The sequence below is a fragment of the Caenorhabditis remanei genome, chromosome IV (genome assembly GCF_010183535.1).
Source record: "Caenorhabditis remanei strain PX506 chromosome IV, whole genome shotgun sequence".
NCBI classification, from domain to species: domain Eukaryota; kingdom Metazoa; phylum Nematoda; class Chromadorea; order Rhabditida; family Rhabditidae; genus Caenorhabditis; species Caenorhabditis remanei.
This window is the reverse complement of record NC_071331.1, coordinates 3,779,676-3,794,032: the sequence shown is the minus strand read 5'-3', so window position 1 is coordinate 3,794,032 and position 14,357 is coordinate 3,779,676. Positions and strand designations below refer to the sequence as shown.

General features: G+C 34.9%; 2 protein-coding genes across 2 annotated transcripts; one reads left to right on the top strand and one right to left on the bottom strand.

Moving 5' to 3' along the window:
- Positions 1-12,270: 12,270 nt before the first annotated feature.
- GCK72_012372 (uncharacterized protein) lies at positions 12,271-13,516 on the top strand (the record flags this gene model as incomplete). Its single annotated transcript, XM_053729057.1, has 3 exons — positions 12,271-12,307; positions 12,788-13,201; positions 13,254-13,516. The coding sequence occupies 3 exons, from the start codon at positions 12,271-12,273 to the stop codon at positions 13,514-13,516; spliced, it is 714 nt and encodes a 237-aa protein (XP_053583829.1).
- Positions 12,783-13,510, bottom strand: GCK72_012373 (uncharacterized protein; the record flags this gene model as incomplete). The annotated part of the gene is made up of 2 exons (XM_053729058.1): positions 12,783-13,184; positions 13,265-13,510. The coding sequence occupies 2 exons, from the start codon at positions 13,508-13,510 to the stop codon at positions 12,783-12,785; spliced, it is 648 nt and encodes a 215-aa protein (XP_053583830.1).
- Positions 13,517-14,357: the final 841 nt, after the last annotated feature.

The following is a 14,357-nucleotide window of genomic DNA, read 5'->3' as shown; positions in this document are numbered from 1 at the left end:
AGTTACCATGTAGATTACGTGGCACGGGAGATAAATAGTTGAGAGACAAAACGGGTCTGAAAGAATATTGGAAAGGATCAGTTTCACCATTTCTCTGAATGCCAGAATTTTAATAGATCAGATGTTCTGGAACACCCGAAACAGTAAGCATTAAAATACGTTCAGGTTGTAAGAAAACGTCAAAAACTAGACCATGTTTTCCAGAGAACCCTATAATTGATTGAGAAAAAAGATTAGAAGAAAAGTTGAATAGCTGATTGTGAAACTGAAATGTTTCATTCCTAATGAGTCATTGAGAAATAGTGAATAACTGAAAATTGATTATCTTGAACAAGGTTGGCGAATAAAAAATCTAAAACGAGATTGTGTAGTTTGAAAACGTTCAATTCACATTTATCAGCTATAGTAGTTTTTTCAAAGAGTATTTTGAGTCGGGTAGTTTTGAAGATAGAACTTTGAAAAATCAACAAAAGAAATTACATATTGAACAAATGAACATCGGTAAACCAAAAACCCTGAAATATTTTGGACAAGGTGGAAACGGAAAACTTGCGAATCAAAATATACGTGGTTGATTTGTCTTTACTGATAACCTGCATTTAACTTTTACTGCGTGATATGTGCAATGTTAAGTGCCTTCGAGTAGAAGTACAGAAAAGAAACGTTTATATTGAAACAGGACTTCTTCTCATTTTAGTCATGAAAATATATAAAAATTGTTGTGTTCATAACAAAAGTGGCAGAATGAAATAATTTAAAAACTCTTGAGACATAGATTTTAAAAGCGAAATTTTAAAAAATATATATAGTTTCTGTTTCAAGTAGCTGTAAAATAATATTTCATTCATGTTCTTCTCGTTAGAACGAAATAAATTGGACGTCGTAATCAATGAATTTCATGGAATTTTTGAAAATTCTAAATTAATATCAACGTAACATCAAATCGCCTTACAACTATAAAATCTACTTGTTGCAGCGGTGAACAGATTCGTTGAACTCACACGTTTCTTGTACGCAGTATCATCGGGTTACGCTGGAAATTTGAAGCACCTTAAGATTGATTTTGACCTTATTAGTAATCCCCCTCTGATTCAGTGTTATTGCACATAAACGAAACAGTGAAAAGTTTGAAAACCAATAGGAATAGGAACAGAATTTTCGAAAAATCTTTTCTGTTATATAGTTATCGTAAATATGGAACAGTACTTACCTACTCATTTACTGGTTTTGTATTGGTAAATCATGATTCTTCAAAATATCAGAAAAATGCAGAGTGTTCCTAGTAGCTTGACAATTCGAGAGCACTAATCGATTGCGATTACTTCATCACTTGACAAAATGTTTATGAACATTTAACACCATTTTGAAACTTTAGATTTCTGGTTATTTGATGATGGCCTCGGCGAAGTTAAGACATTCTTCGGTTCTGGTTTAATGTTGCATACTGGAGAGGTTAACCCTAAGTAAAGTCTGTGAAATTTTTATGAAGCAGGACTGTTTTTTTGTGGTCGTACAATTTCAACTTTCTGCAATACCAAAGAAAGCAAAAAATTAAATTACAAACTAATACATATTTCAAACCCAGTAAGAGAAAAAACATTTTTGAAACATTAACAGATGTTTAGAAACAGAAAATATTAGGTGAAAACATCATTAAAAATGGGAAAAAGGGGCTTCGCGCCTGGACAACTTTAGAATGTTGTTTCACGGTAAATTTATTTAGATTTTCACGGCTGTAATATTTTATTTGAATGAAGTCGTAAATTGTATTATTTCAGTAGACCAATGTTACTAACTGTGATTTAGGTCGAGAATAAAAATTTGATGGTTTCGGATTCAGAATGTAAACTTTTTTACTGGAAGATTCATGTTGATAGTACAATCTTTGTTTTTTTTTCTGTCTCATTCATTCAAAACTGGCGGCTCCAAATTGTAATTAATTAAATATAAATGACTTTTCTAATTTTGCACTCCGAAATGGTTAATTGAATGAGGGCATAAATGGTATTATCTCAATAGGCAGTGTTATTAACAGTGATCTGGGCCACGGATAAAATGTGAAATTTTTTTCGGATTCAGAATACAATCTTTTTACTGGAAGGATTCACATTGATAGTGTAATCAACTGAAACAACATTTTCTTGTTTTACTTTTTTTCTACTGTTTGGCTGATTCAAAATTGTTAATCCTTAAAAATAAATCTCAGTTCTGCATTGTAAACAACTCCTCAAACTAACAAAAACAAAAAACGAGTTTCAGATATTAAATTTTTGAAACAGAATTGATGTAAAACTAAACCGAACATTTGATAAATTAATTCTAATTACATTCTTAACATGTATCATTTCACCTCTTGAAACTGAAATAAATATTGCAGAAAAGCTAGAACTACATTTAGAAGTTTCAGATGAACTATTATTTATTGGCGTTTTCAAAAAATATGAATGTGTTCAAATTTTCCACTGGCCACAGGGAATGGATTTTTTGTGTCATAGGTTTATTTTTGAATTTTCAAATAAAAGAATTCACTCAATTGATATACGGTATTACTTATGATCTCTTTTAGAGTGCCTGATACACAGTTTTATTTTTTTACGTGGCAAGGTTTGGAACGCTTTTCGCTTTGATTGAATGTTACTGTTCAGAGAAATAACTTCTCGTGGAGTTCACGTAAAATTTCTACTTGCTGTTCCGATTTTCCGGTTTCAGAGATTAAAGTCTGGTTCTATCTTGTTCTCAAGGTGTTCTATCTTGTTCTCAAGGTCATTTCAAAAACCAAATCCGCATTAAAGCAAACGCACGACTTTGTTTAAGTGCATCTCCAATGACGTTGACTTCACCACTTGCAAAATTTGAATCATAGACTTAACTCCCAGCCAGTCCCCATTAGTAAGCACTCTATTCGACTGTGCAACAATATTGAGTGGCTACGCAGTTCTCTCAACTCTATTTTCAGTAAGTGCCTTTCTACCAAGTTTAACCCTCTCATCATCTCGGATCTCATTTTAATTTTCAAAAACTTGGGAAACAATATTCTTCTCACTTTTACTTTTATTCGCTTTTTCTATTTTCTATTTCGCTTTTTTCCATTATCATTTTTTTCTGTTACAGTTAGTTCACTTTTTCTTGTCTACAATGCTTCAAATGTTAGTAGTCTTCATAGGCATGAGAATTGGCTGAAACTGACATACTCTCGACCATGCTCTACCACGTGGCGCTTCAAAATCTGCCAAATTTTGCACATTTTCCAGAGAATTGGCCCCGAAGAAATGAAAATCCCCTTGTCAACTTACCCGCGTGATGCCCTTTTCTTCATTCGCATTTGTACATCATAAAAAATTGCAGTTTAATGTTTTCAATGTGTTTCATACATATGATAACCGAGCTGATAACCGGATGTATTGTGACTTATTCATTTTCAGAGTAAACAGTAAGCGTATCGAAATATTCCGGGTTGCGAGAAATGTATATTCAACATCAAAAACTAGAGCATGTTTTTCAGGGAACCCAAAACATATTTTTTTCAATTCAAATCTAAAATGTAGATTTTCACAATTTTTGACACTCATGTTTATTTGAAAAAGACAATCATGTAAACATTCCACGATATTCAAAGTTTGCTGTCTTCTAATTAACCGTCGACGATTGATTTCATACAGAGTACCAGCAGACTTCGTTTGAGATTTGAACATCTGAATCGCCATTTCTATCTGATTCAGTTTTATCACACCTAAACGAAACAGTAAAAAAGTTGAAAAAAAAACAATACGAAAAATTGATGTTGACGTTTGGAGAATCTTTTCTCTTATGTAATTATCATGAATATAGAACTGTGTCGAAAGATGCTTATGGTCGATTTTCGGACAAGAGAGCGTGAATAAAATTTTGGATAAGTACTGGGTGATGAAATAAAGTCTTTCCGTTTCACATTTTCTCAAAAATCAAAATAAGTGCTACAAAATTAATAAAGATGATCTGGACTAAACAGAAACGAAAATTTAATTTTCATTAAACAAATTGCCAGACAGATGGTATAAGTAGTTTATCACAATAATACTGAACTTGCGAGCTCCTAAAGATTTTCAACTGTTATTTTTACCGTTTCTCGTAACACCTTTTTTTTCAAAACATATTTCTTATCGTTTGGAAGAGATTTCGCCGTTAACTAAACCGTGCTTATTGTAAGCCAACTAGAAATAATGTCAAAGCCAAACATTTCCAAAAATCATTTGTGCCAACAGATGCTTGTAATTCTTTGCCGTTTTAAGGCTTACACTTTTACACAGTTTATCATATAGCTTTTGATAAAAAACTGTGTCGCTGTTCATTTATTTTTACGAAATTTTCTTTCATGCGGTATGAACGATCCACGAAAAGTGTATAGTAAATAAAATCAAATGTTGGAACATTTCTTGTCAATTTGAAGCAGAAAAAACGTGAACAGCTTTCCGAAAAAGTAAAAAAAAACTTCACCTAAACTTTATTCTAGTAGTCTACTCTTCACTTGTTTATCATATCAGCCAATTTTCAACAATACACGATTATGGGAATGGATTACTTAAGTTTCGGGTCATTAGTCACGAAACTGATTTTATTAGTTTTTAAATATATGCAAGTGAAAAAGCAAAGGGGAGAATGTGTAGTTTGAAAACGTTCAATATACATTGATGAGCTATAACAGTAGTTTCTTCGAAGTGTGTTCAGAGTCGGGCAGTTTTGAAGACATACCTTTGAAATATTGACAAAAAAAACAGAAAAAAAGTGATCTCCTAGTAACTTCGGAGCAGAAGTACAGAAAAGAAACGATCAAAAAAAGAAACGATCAAGAAAAGATCAGAATAGGTTCTACAAATTTGATAAACAGGAAGTGCAACTAAAAAAGAAACGAACGCTTAATTTTTACAGAGGAAATAGCAAGACATATGCTGTAATTGGTTTATCACGATAAATTTGTAAATTGTTTTTATCTAACTCATGACTTCATGATTATAATTTCCGAGTAGAAGTACGAAAAATGTTATTATTGAAACATGACCCATTTTCAAAATTTTGTATTAGAACTTCAGGTTCTGAACAAAATATCACACTTTGAGAAGCCATATTGAAAAAAATCACAGAAAAATGGTTTCCGTTTCAAGTTGTTGTTATACAAAATGTTGTTCACGCCTTTCTCGTTAACACTCAATTATAACATTATGACTTTTTACCATCGTATTTAGAATTTGTCAATTCGTGGCATTTTTAAGATTTTGTACTTATTAGAATTATAAAGGCTAGTCTTATTAAATATAAGAAAATCGTTAAACATATCTAAAAACTACTTGAAACAGTGATGAACCAAACGAAATAGTGAAAAAATTTTTTAAGCGATTTGAAAGATGGATGCTGATTTTTGGAATATCTTTTCTGCTGTGTAATTGTCAAAAAAATCGAAACTGTGTCTGAGAGATGCGCCACATTTCTTTTTCGATCAAAAAAAAAATCAGGAAAATCCAGTCTCCTAGTAGATTGTCAATTTAAGATCACATAATCAAATGCGATTATTTAATTTGCTGTGAATATCTAATAGAATGGTTCTGAATCTTCACCCCCATTTTGAAACGGTAGATTTCTGGTAATTTGATGATGGCCAAGTTAAGACATTCCTCTGTTCTGGATTGATGTGCATGGGGGGAGATGAACTCAGTTAACATATTTATCAGAAGATTGAACATCCTTATCAGTCCATACGCTAGGAAACTTTCCACATTATTCTAATCAGGTAGAATAGAAGAATTTCATAATTAGAGGGTCTTTCAATTTGCTGTACCACAGACGCTACAATTCTCCTTCTTTCACTGCTAGAAACTTTCATTTATCCTGTAATCATGAACTTGAAGAATGCCGCTCAGTAACTAAAATTGAATTTGAAACATTTCTTGTCAAGTTGAAGCAGAAAAAAACGTGAATAGCTCTCCGAAAAAGTGAAAATGTTACCTAAACTCAAGGAAATCACGGCCGGCCGAGGCCGCGGCTTTTTCCTGAAAATTTCAAACAGCCGCGGCTTTCTAGAGTTTCAAGGGAAAACATGACTTGATATACTTTTGACTTTTTGGAACCAAATAGATAACCAGGGTTCAACCCCCACTGGTGCCAAAACTTTTTTGAGCCGGCCACAGCTTTTCGAAATTTTCAAGAAAAAGCCGCGGCCGGACGCGGCCGGCCGTGCGACAGCCTTGCCTTAACTTCATTGATACTACAGTAGTCTCATCTCCACTTTTTATCAACTCACATGGAATGTACTCCGACTGCTCCCCCACAATTTGCAAGTTTATTGGCTTATTTGATAGATTCTGCGAAAAAAATGACAAATCCGGGAGCTTTTCCGGTGACGGGGCCTAGTTTTCAAGATATTGAGATTTTTAGAAAAAACTATTTTTGGAAAAAAAAAACTTCTAATTTTTTTTTCATTAATTTTTTTGTCCACAATGCAGCATGGAGAGCAAATAGGAAATACATGTAATAGATACATAATGTCTTCAGCTACAAAAAACTAAAATTTAAACTTAAAAAATTATTTCGAAAATGTTTGAATTTTTCTAAAAACTGAAGGCCTCCAAAAAAAACTTTTTTTTTTAACCATGAAGGTGTGAGTTTTCAACTTTAAAAAAAAGAACAACTCATTTCAAGTATTTTTTTCAAATAACAATTGGGGGTACCCGCGATGAAAAAAGAAATACATTTTGTTGAAAATTTCGGTTTTTCAAGATTTTGATGGGTCTAGAAAATATGTCAGTTGATCTGTTTTAGCCTTGAAAACTTTGTTTAATTTAAAAAAAATCAACAACCACGGACTTGTAAAACCTGTATCAAAAATTTTTGATGTTTGCTGATCAGTTTCCAATTCGAGGCATAGGCTCAAAAAATACATTTATTTCAGGTAGTGAAAATTTCAAACGTTTGCCACGTGCTTCAAACTTCAAATAAGCGACTTTTGTTCTACAAACATACTGAAAATAGATAAATTAACAAATTCGGTCACTTTAAACAAAAATTTTTTATTTTAATTTTTCATGAAAATTTCATGTGGTCCCCCCTTATGAAATTTTCATAAAAAATAAAAATAAAATTTTTTTGTTTAAAGTGACCAAATCTGTTAATTTTTTTGTTTTAAATATTTTTTCATAACAAAAACCTTTTTTTTTTGAAATTTGAAGCACGTAGCAAACGTTTGAAATTTTCACTACCTGAAATAAATGTATTTTTTGAGCCTATGCCTCGAATTGGACACTGATCAGAAAACATCAAAAATTTTTGATACAGGTTTTACAAGTCCGTGGTTGTTGATTTTTTCGAATCAAACATAGTTTTCAATGCTAAAACAGATCAACTGACATATTTTCTAGACCCATCAAAATCTTGAAAAACCGAAATTTTCAACAAAATGTATTTCTTTTTTCATCGCGGGTACCCCCAATTGTTATTTGAAAAAAATACTTGAAATGAGTTGTTCTTTTTTTTTAAGTTGAAAACTCACACCTTCATGGTTTAAAAAAAAAGTTTTTTTTTGGAGGCCTTCAGTTTTTAGAAAAAATCAAACATTTTCGAAATAATTTTTTAAGTTTAAATTTTAGTTTTTTGTAGCTGAAGACATTATGTATCTATTACATGTATTTCCTATTTGCTCTCCATGCTGCATTGTTTACAAAAAAATTAATGAAAAAAAATTAGAAATTTTTTTTTCCAAAAATCGTTTTTTCTAAAAATCTCAATATCTTGAAAAATAGGTCCCGTCACCGGAAAAGCTCCCGGATTGGTCATTTTTTTCGCAGAATCTATCAAATAAGCCAATAAACTCGCAAGTTGTGGGGGAGCAGTCGGAGTACATTCCATGTCAGCAAATTTTCCACCTGATTCGACTGTGGTAATTGGATTATTTAATTTTCGGTTCATTTGAAAATAGTCACGAAACAGTTTTTATTCGTATTTACATTTATGTAAGGTTTGCAACAAGCTACAAAATAAATGTGTAGTTTGAAAGCTTTTACTTCAAATTGATGAGCTATAGCTATAAAATTTAAAAAATTGAATTCACAGGAAAATAGTTTATGTTTCAAGTAACTGTAAAATAATAGTTCGTTCAGGCTCTTCTCGTTGGAATTGTATACACGGCCGGTCGCAATGAATTTCATGACACTTTTCAAATTTATAAGTCATTATAAGCATGAAAACAAATTGCATTACATCTCCAAAATCTACTTGTGATACTGATGAACAGTTTCGTTGACTTTAGAAGTTTCTTGTAAGCAGTATCATCGGATTACGCTCAAAATTTGAAGGAATTTTAAGTTAAAAATAAAATTTAAAAAGGGTAATTCCGCCAGATGTCCATTTCCCTCTGATTATATATTATTGCATTTAAAGGAAATAGTGACTAGCGTCACCCGCCTGCCGGCGGGGTCCGCTATGCTTCCCGGGTCTTCAAGAGTTCCAGGGCCTGCGGCCCTGAGCCAGAGTAAAACCGGGCCTTCGGCCCTGTTGCCCTGCGCCAGAAATTCTTCCCGGGCCTTTAATTATAGCCGCCTACTTACTCCTAATTGAAATGAATGGAAATAAATTTGTTATTGTCACTGTTCTAGGCCTTGGTCATTGAAAGGTCACGAATGTATTTTCACTGAAAAACACTTAAAAATACAAACTTTTCAAGCTAAAAAAAGTGACTTTCACTTTACGGATCATAGCTCGGTCACCAATAATGGTATCAACACCAAACTTTCCAGGAATGACGGGACAGCCTATTCCTAATAGTCAAAAAAAAATTAGGTGAAAATGTGGAAAACGAACAAAGTTATTAACGGTCAACAAAGCGTGACATTTTGGCTAGTGAGAAATGAAAAAATTGTAACGTTTTTCAAATTACAAATCATTCACCCCCCATACCTAATGGGTTTAAGAAGAGAAGGTTGCAGAAAATTTTGAAAACCAAAATGAATGTTATTTTCTGGAAAATATTACCTGTTTTGCAATTATCACAAATATTGAAATGTATTTTCTTACTCAATAATTGCAAACAAGTAATCAAAACAGCAGGGAACTTCAGTTTGTTCCTAGTAGATGTTGTCGTACAATTTCCACTTCCTGCAATATTAAAGAAAACAATACGTTAAAAACAAATACATATAGAAATGAAATGAAAACATTTATTTGGCAATGGTCAAGTCACATTTGCTTTTTTGCAAAATCTTGCTGTGGATTTGATATCGAAACGACGCATAACTAGATTTTTCTGGAAGTATTTCCGGAAGTAGGTACACAGAGAACACTGTTTCGTCATCATTGCAAACTTGAGAATATTCTGTTCTAACAGTATCTTAAGTTCTCATACTTGTCAAATGAAGAGCCCGGCATGAAAAGCTTCGGCCCGGGCCCGGCCCCTCAGGCCCCTCTTTTCAGGGATATAGGATTTTTGAGAAAATCCCTCTGTCGGTCTGTGTGTGTGTAACCGTGCGCGCAAAAAAACCTAGCAGCGTGCCAAGTATTATGCGGCCGTTACTTGTGGATCCAAGAGAATTCTAAAAAAAAGATTTGAAAGTACGGTAATGAAATTTTGAATTGATTCGTTATAAACTTATCATCAAAAGCAGTTAAAAAATATTTAAAATTTAAAATTTTTGACACTCAAAAACTGTAAAATTTGACTGTTTCTTATCCTTCAGGATTGGTTTTTATCTATTTTTAACCATTGGATAACCAAATTCATTAGTTTAAAAACTTTTATTCATCTGATTGAGGGAAAACCTCGCTGGCCATCCCCTTTCCTTTCTTCCTTGCTGTTGACCGATACTGTCGGACGGCCCGTACCCTCCTCTTGGCACACTGCCAATTTTTCCGATGACGTCACATGTACAACTGGTGTGTATTTGTATAACCCCAGTAGATTACTATCAAAAACGATCCGGTAGAAATAGTGACTGTTGCCATGTAGATTACGTAAGACGATAGATAAATAGTTGGGTGGGACTGATATGAAAAGGGTGGGAAAGAAAAATGGAAAGAATGCAAAATTATAATGTCAGAATATCAAAAGTTTACTTGTTCTCGAACACCCGAAACAGTAAGCGTATCAAAATACTGTCAGGTTGTGATAAAATATCAGTTTTTTTTTCATGTTTTTCAGAGAGCCCTGTAAATATTTTTTTTAATTTCAATTATAACAGTTAGAATTTTCAAATTGTTGGCACTAACGTTTTTGGAAAAATAGAAAATCGTGAAAACATTACACGAAATTCGAAGTTAGTTTTTCCTCTTGTTGCACCTTCGTCGATTGATTGAAAAAAGAAGTAGAGAAAAAACTGAATAATTGAAACTGAAATTTTTCATTCCTAACATAAAATATTTCAATAAACTCAAAGCTATTCGGAGCGTTACACAACGATGGGATGATTGAAAATAATGTTTTTATGAAAAACGGAAGGATTGAAACTGAAAATTTTTTTTAAAAAACTTTTTCAAAATTTTCAAACAAAAATTCTTAATCACCGAAGACAAAAAAAAATTTAAGATAAATGAACTTCCAAGATAATGGAAATATATAGATATAGTTTCAAAACATCAATTCTAACTGGAATTCTTTTCGAGGCCACTTCTCAGCAGTCTGAAAGGACATTGGAAGTGACGGAGACATAAACAACCCCAATCGGTGGAATGAGGCGGCGGACTTCAAAGCGGTGTAACTGGAAAAGTAACCGTTCAAATTTCAAAAATTTTATATTTTCCGAAAGCCAGAAAGATTACGCATCGTTTCATGTAAAAACATCAGTATGTTGTCGCTTGCAATCTGGAGAGATTTTGAGTCAAAGTCGGAAGTAAGAGTTACTTTTCTGAAAAACTCGGATTTTTATCAAGATTGTGAAGTCGAGTGGCGATAAAAGTTATATGATCTTGTAGGAATTGCCTCTAGCTTTCCAAAAATTTTAGTTAGAATTCGATATCTTTTGAGTTCCGAGCTGAAAATCCATTTTTCCCGAGCTCCGGTTAATTTGAAACCAAAACTTTGACTTTGAACGCATGTATTACGGTCATACTTTGTCGAAATTTTCCGGATTTTTGATATGTTATAGATAAAATATCTGGCTATAAGTCCACGTAAACAACTTTTAAAATTTTCTGCTCTAATCTGCAATTACGCACACTATTTGGGATCCCGTCCTTCCACTATTCATAAGGGTATTCGGAGGAATATGGAGAGGCGAGGTGTGTCCCGACAGGGAGGAAGTTTTTTATACACCCTTTTCCGACAAATTTGATATTGATAGTACTGAATTTCGGCAAATTATATCTTCAGATTGAAACAGGGAAAAATGAGTTGGACTTTCAGATAATTCTGGTTCCGAAGATTTTTGAAAGAAACTCAAATCTTAAAGCTGGATTTCAAAATTTGAGCGCATAAAACTTTTTTGGAAAAAAACGGTGAAAAACTTTCACTAAACTCGAAACTATTGGATCGAACAATTACCTAACAATTGAATGATGGACGAAAAGATTTATTCAAAAATGGAATGACTGAAACTGAAATTTTTTTAAACCAAAATTTTTCAAGTACACTTTCCTAATGACCGGCAAATTTTGATTAGCTAAACTGAAGATAAAATAATTTTCCAGATAATGGAAATATATAGATATAGTTCAAAAATATGGCTGAAATTCTCTTCGAGGCCACTTCTCAGCAGTCTGAAAGGACATTGGAAGTGGCGGAGACATAAACAACGTTCTGCGGAGGAATGAGGCGGCGGACTTCAAAGTGGTGTAACTCGAAAAGTAACCGTTCAAATTTTGAAAATTTTGTATTTTCTGAAAGCCAGAAAGATTACGCATCGTTTCATATAAAACTATCTGTATGTTGTCGCTGGAAATCAGGAGAGATTTTGAGTCAAAGTCGGAAGTTAGAGTTACTTTTCTGGAAAACTTGGATTTTTATCTGGAAGGTGAAGTGGAGTAGTGATAAAAGTTATATGATCTTGTAGGAAATGTCTCTGGCTTTCCAAAAATCTGGGTTAGAATCTCATAGCTTTAATCTCCGAGCTGAAAATCCAATTTTCCCGAGCTTCGGTCAATTTGAAACCAAAACTTTGACATTGAACGCCAGTACCTCGGTCATACTCCGTCGAAAATTTCCGGATTTTTGATATTTTATAGATAAAATATCGGGCTATAAGTTGACATTAAGAACGGAGAGGATTTTCAGCTCCAATCTGCAATTACGCACACAATCTGCAACTCAATCCTTCCACTATGAACAAGGCTATTCGGAGGAAGATGGAGAGGCGAGGTGTGTCCTGACAGGGGGGAAGAGAATTCTGTTGTTTGGGAATTCTGTGTAACCTCTCAGAAGATGTAGATTAGAATAAATTCTTATGACATCTTGTTTTTCTGAATCCGAGAACAGGAAAGATAACCAAGAAGTGATGAGACATCTAAAAAATTGGATCTTTTGAATTCGAGGACCGATAATTGATAGAAGTCTGAGAGAAATCTGAATGATTGCTGAAATTTTTGAGAAAAGTAAGACAACACCAACACAGTTTTTGGATTTTATAATTATTTATTATTCTAGACGTCAGAATTAATGAAAAAAGTATAAAGAGGAGATAAAATGGAAAGTACCCGCAAGATTTCAGCATGACAGCTTACAGGGAGTGAGAAGGTGGGGGGTTTCAAGTAAGAAAACGAAAAAAGAGATCCAGTACATCAATACGATTGAACAGAGGTAATGAGGGGTAAATGTACAAAAGTATGGAGATCATTTAAGCCTTCTTAGCAGCGGCAGCTGGCTTAGCGGCGGCGGCCTTCTTCGGTGCGGCTTTCTTGGCTGGAGACTTGGCGGCCTTCTTAGCGACTGGCTTCGAGACCTTCTTTGGTGCCTTGGCCTTCTTCTCTCCGACGGCCTTCTTTGGCTTGGCGGCTGCTGGCTTCTTGGTCTTTTTCTCTCCAGTGGCTGCGGCCTTCTTTGCTGCAGGCTTCTTGGCGGTTGGCTTCTTGGCCTTCTTCTCTCCAGTGGCGGCCTTCTTCTCGGCGGCTGGCTTCTTGGCGGCGGCGGCGGCCTTCTCGGCGACACGGAAACGTCCGTTGGCTCCGGCTCCGGCGGCTTGGACGAGGGCCTTGCTGGAGACACCACGCTTGAGGGCTTGGCGGAGATGGGCGTTGATCTGGAAGAAAGGGAATGGTTAGGAAAAGTTTTAGGCTAAAATGCTTCGGATTTTAAAAAAAGTTTAAAGAAAAAACTTACTTGAATAACGTTGTCTCCGAGCTTGAAGTGGGAAGAGATGAACTTGAGGATTGCTTGCTTGGAAGCTCCCTTACGGTCCTTGAGCTCCTTGATGGCCTCCTTGATCATGTTGATGTATGGTGGATGGGCGGCTGGAGCCTTGACCTTGGCGACCTTGGTTGGCTTGGCGGCCTTGGTGGCCTTAGCCTTTGGAGCTGGGGCGGCTGGAGCAGCAGCGGCGACGGCGACTTGAGCGGAATCCGACATTCTTGAGGGTTGGTTGTGAGAGAGTGACACTGAGAAAGTGATGACTGGATCGTCCTCCTCGTTTTATATATATATAACTGCCCAACCCCCCTGTCGGGACACATTTCACCTCTCCGTCACACACCGAATAGCAGAGTGTTGGAGTGGGGGATAGGGGTCTGGAATGGGGGCGCGCTACCTGGAAGACGATGACAATTTTAGAATTTATGAATGTGAAGTTGTAGCCAGAAATTTTATCTATAACATATCAAAAATCCGGAAAATTTTGACCAAGTTTGAGCGAGATAGAGGCGTTCAAAGTCAAAGTTTTGGTTTCAAATTGACCTGAGCTCGGGGAAATTGAGTTATCAGCTCCGTGATTAAAGCTAAGAGATTCTAACCTAGATTTTTGGAAAGCCAGAGACATTTCCTACAAGATCATATAACTTTTATCACCACTCCACCTCTCTGTCCTGATAAAAATCCAAGTTTTCCAGAAAAGTAACTCTAACTTCCGACTTTGACTCAAAATCTCTCCGGATTTCCAGCGACAACATACTGATATTTTTACATGAATCGATGCGTAATCTTTCTGGCTTTCAGAACATATAAATTTTTCAAAAGTTGAACGGTTAGTTTTCGAGTTACACCGCTTTGAAGTCCGCCGCCTCATTCCACCGATTGGGGTTGTTTATGTCTCCGTCACTTCCAATGTCCTTTCAGACTGCTGAGAAGTGGCCTCGAAGAGAATTCCAGTTAGAATTAATGTTTTTAGGATGCACCTGTATGCTTCCAGATCAAGATAACCAATTTCAGATATAATTTCAGAAGAATTTCAGGGTATCACAATAATTGGTTTGGCCCTCAT